This window comes from Trachymyrmex septentrionalis, unplaced genomic scaffold (assembly GCF_001594115.1).
Source record: "Trachymyrmex septentrionalis isolate Tsep2-gDNA-1 unplaced genomic scaffold, Tsep1.0 scaffold190, whole genome shotgun sequence".
Lineage (NCBI taxonomy): Eukaryota > Metazoa > Arthropoda > Insecta > Hymenoptera > Formicidae > Trachymyrmex > Trachymyrmex septentrionalis.
This window is the reverse complement of record NW_017305072.1, coordinates 1,263,054-1,267,283: the sequence shown is the minus strand read 5'-3', so window position 1 is coordinate 1,267,283 and position 4,230 is coordinate 1,263,054. Positions and strand designations below refer to the sequence as shown.

Genomic DNA, 4,230 nt, shown 5'->3' with positions numbered 1-4,230 from the left:
GCGCGGGAAGTTTAAATTAAAAATTCACCTTTCTTTTTGATCTCACCTCGTATATATATATATATATATATATGTTGAGTAAAATAAAAATTTAGATAATAATAATCTTAGCGGCTTAACATCTAACGGAAAAAAATGGTTAACGCAATTTTCAGGTATGTTATTACATTGTGCCATATTCGGCGCAATGTTCCGTCCTCTAAAACCAACGAGGATTAAGGTAAAGAACACCCCGGAAAACGCTGCACTCGAAGTGAAAACTACGTTGATAGGAAAAGGTGTGTCTACGACCTCATTGCACTGTGTACAGCCGAACAGAAGCGGATTCTTCGGCACGAATAATAATACGGAATACCCGACGGCGGCAGAACTCCTCGGCAGCAGCCCTAACATAGTAAAGTAATAAACGAAAGATCTTATTTGCACTAATACTTGACAATTTTCTCTTAATGCGTCAGTTTCCTCAATGGAATGTTTTGGTTTCTGTTTAGCGCATCCAAATCCCTGCATTCGTTGCACAAGGTGCATGTGGAGACTCAAATCTTGGAGAGAAATGTAAGCACTTCGGAGAAACGGTTATCCGCGCCAATATATCCTGCGGATGGTCCCGATTTGGATGCTATGACTAACGAAGAGAAAATTGCTGAGGAGAACAATCTGCTCAGTGGCGACTTAGAGCGATTGAATGGGAAAGTACCGACGGTAAGATCGACATATACATATATGGGGAATGTACATACATGTCTTAGGAGAATGAAAAATTTGAACAAACAGACCGATCGTAAGATAAATTTTTCGTCATCGAATTTTGTGCTGAAATTTTAAGAGAAATAAAGAACAAAAATATAAAAAATTCCTTAATAAAAAAGTATGATAAAAATTATCTCAAGAATAATATTTATCATAATCCGTTTGGGATATAGGATTAATTTTGATTAAATATAAAGTAGAAAATTATTTGTCATATCTTGCGCGATCCGACTTTACCATATAAAACTAATCGGTCGGTTGATTGCAGTAAAAAAAATTGCAAAAACGCATAATTAAATAATTATGTCGAACTTGATCGATAACCGAAACTTTCAATTAGTTCGAATTCTCGCGAATTTGGTTTTTATCTTTTGCATTTCAAAGTAAAGTAGATACATCTGAAATATATGGATGTAGAAGAAAAATATATTAACTTTTGCCAAGAAACGAAAATTTAGTATTTCCGAAGCTACGAGTGCCAATTCTATGACCTGGAAAATCTTACAAATACTTGTGAATTAATTATTTTCGTAAACATCTCTGTTTAAGAATCTATGAAAAAAAAGTCTAATATGATGTCAAATGCGAAAAACAATAGAAAATAGATTATTCTTTAGAAAATATAAAAATTTTATTTTCCGATTTAGATTCGTCGACATACGATAAGTCGTCTTCGAACGAATTCAGAATGCAGCCAAAAATCTCTTCGAATGGGTAAACGTAACTCGAAAGATCCACAGAGACCGTTCTATAGAGACGATATCTTCTACGGCGGCTCTTTGAATAGACTTCCTCATTATAGGTCTCAGGTAAGTTTTATCACGAATATATTCCCGTAATGTACTTTTAAATTTTCTCATTATATATATAAGATATATAATATAGAGGTGTACAAAAATGTTATAATTATGCAAAGAATAAAATACGAGCGATTTAAATGGTTAACCGATATTTTACTTCCTTCTATTTGTACTTCTGTGAACATAAAATATGTTCTTTCATATATATGTCATATGATACTAATATATACAAATTTTATAATTTTTTTTGTATAAAGAATATAAAATCAGAGTGATTTAATGGTTAATCGATATTTTACTTTCTTCTATTTGTGCTTCTACGAGAGAACATAAAATATGTTCTCTCATATATATGTGTATAATACTAATGCATACAAAAATTTTATAATTCTTTTTTATGCAACAAATAAAATCATAGCGATTTAAATGATTAATCGATATTTCTTTTAATTACTTCTATACAAAAACGTAAAATAATAAATAAACTAAAATTAAAGTGATGTCGTTAAATTTCTGATCACATTTAAAGAAACCGTTTTATTTAAAATATAAAGAAACGATGTGATTTTCTAGCAATCGTCAGTCGGTTATCACATGTCAGTGACGCGATTGCCAACAGCAAAGGATGTGGCAGAGGAAGAAAGCGGAAGTTTCTACCTGTGTCCGGAAAGTGTGCGACGAATTTTAACCACAATGCTCGATTTGAGCCTCCTAAAAAGTCCGTCCTTCTTAATATTAGCAATCTCTGGTGGGCTTACCATGATGGGCTTTTATACACCTTTTTTATATGTGACAGGTATATCAAATGATTAATACTTATTTTTTACAATTTTTTATAACGTTTAAAAAATAAACGAATTTTCAAGGGAATTTTTCAAAAGTAGAATCGTCCATAATATTTTTCCGATAATATAACAATTACGAGTCAGAAAGTAAAAGTTATTATAAACAAAAATATATTTAATGTACCTATATTTAATACAGTTAAAATATTTTAATTATCATTTTATTGTTAAATTTTTAATCGTTATTAAAACTATTTATTTACTGCTATTAACTATTTGGTTTGGATTTATAATATATGAGATTAAAATACATATCCCGTTTATATATAATTAATGTTTATTGTATTCTCGTAATACCCATTTTTATGTAACGTTCTTATATATATAACCTACTTAAGCTCTTATAACCTACTTAAGATTTGAGGAATAAATTATTTCATGTATCTTCTCTTTACAGATCGAGCAATAAAGGCCAATATTGACGCTTCTACAGCGATGTTCCTCGTTTCGGTAATCGGTATCGGTAATACCATCGGTCGTATCGTTTGCGGCTTAGCAAGCAGTTTGCCCGGAGTAAATGCTCTAGTCGTGAACAATATATTTATCAGCGTTGGTGGTTTAGTAACTATATTTTCTGGCCTTTCTTTAACCGAGGGATATCAATTCTTTTATGCTGCCAGCTTTGGCATCAGTATATGTAAGCAGAATACATGACATTTTTAATTGTTTTAACTGAATAAAGACAAAAGGATAATATACATCTTATACGTAAAAATCTTATAGATGCATTTTACCATTTTGTCTTATTTATACGCAATATTTTCATTTAAAATTTATAAGCTAATTTTAATAGTATTTGTTAGATCTGTAGAATGTATCAGATATTTTTTCGCAGCCGTTTTCGCTTCCCTCAGATCGATCCTTGTTGTGGATCTGTTGGGCTTAGAAAAACTAACAAATGCTTTTGGGCTGCTCCTTTTGTTCCAAGGTGTGGCAGCGACTGTGGGCGCGCCTCTCGCAGGTAATTACAATGATATCGATCATGGAATATATGACATTGCAAAAAACAAATCGGAATGCAGATCGCTTTTAAAGCAAGCCGCCTTTGATTCTAGGAAATGTTTATGCTATTCGTTAAAATTATTCATTTTTTACGTAGATAATCTTGCTAATGGTTCATACATTAAAAAAGTTGAACGTCAATTCACTGAATAATATTTAAACAGGTGCATTTATGGATGCAACTGGAAGCTATGACGCCTCGTTCTACTTGTCTGGCAGCTTGATTCTTATGTCAGCTGTTATCTGTTATCCGTTAAAGAGGATCAACATGTGGGAAAGGCGCGACGAGAAGAAACGAACCGCGATAGAACCCTCTGCATCCTGATTGAAGGCGCAAAACTGTGCCTCATTCTTCATACTTCGCATGCACGCGCTCGTTCGCGCTACATATGCGTTGTACATATTAATGTATAATAATTTATAACGAGCGCTAGAACCGAGAATATAATTATATCGCACGCCTTCACGCCATAAATGAGAAATTATCGATTTCGTGCGTGCGATAGATCACGTTTGCTCGCGTTCAAGATAGCTTTAAAAGTAAAATCCGATCTTGAAAAATATTCTCATCTAATAAGAGATGCATAACGCGAGAGGAAAATATTTTCCTAATACTTGCGTGATCTGCCTGTCAAAAACCTGACTGTTTTCTTTAACAGGGTATCTATTCCACGAAGTGACTTAATACTTTTATTCATAATCTACCGTCTCGCAAAAATAAATTCATTAGTGATTTTTGTATTCCATTAAATTTCAATTTTTTTGGCATTTCGTAAATTTTTCCTGCTGATAGAAGTTTGGAAAAAAATACGAATATAATTAAATTTTAGATA

At 32.4% G+C, this 4,230-nt stretch overlaps 1 protein-coding gene across 2 annotated transcripts in view; it reads left to right on the top strand.

The window, feature by feature from the left end:
* LOC108747060 (monocarboxylate transporter 3) overlaps positions 1-4,105 on the top strand; it is a 28,931-nt gene extending 24,826 nt beyond the window's left edge. Inside the window, exons 6-12 of one of the 2 annotated variants that reach the window (XM_018484302.1) lie at positions 156-399; positions 492-702; positions 1,398-1,559; positions 2,124-2,346; positions 2,793-3,032; positions 3,231-3,356; positions 3,562-4,105. In XM_018484302.1, the coding sequence (XP_018339804.1) occupies positions 156-399; positions 492-702; positions 1,398-1,559; positions 2,124-2,346; positions 2,793-3,032; positions 3,231-3,356; positions 3,562-3,722 (1,367 nt within the window). In that variant the 3' untranslated portion in view covers positions 3,723-4,105. The remainder of the gene's footprint in view (positions 1-155; positions 400-491; positions 703-1,397; positions 1,560-2,123; positions 2,347-2,792; positions 3,033-3,230; positions 3,357-3,561) is intronic. The other variant, XM_018484303.1, reaches the window with a different exon arrangement.
* Positions 4,106-4,230: the final 125 nt, after the last annotated feature.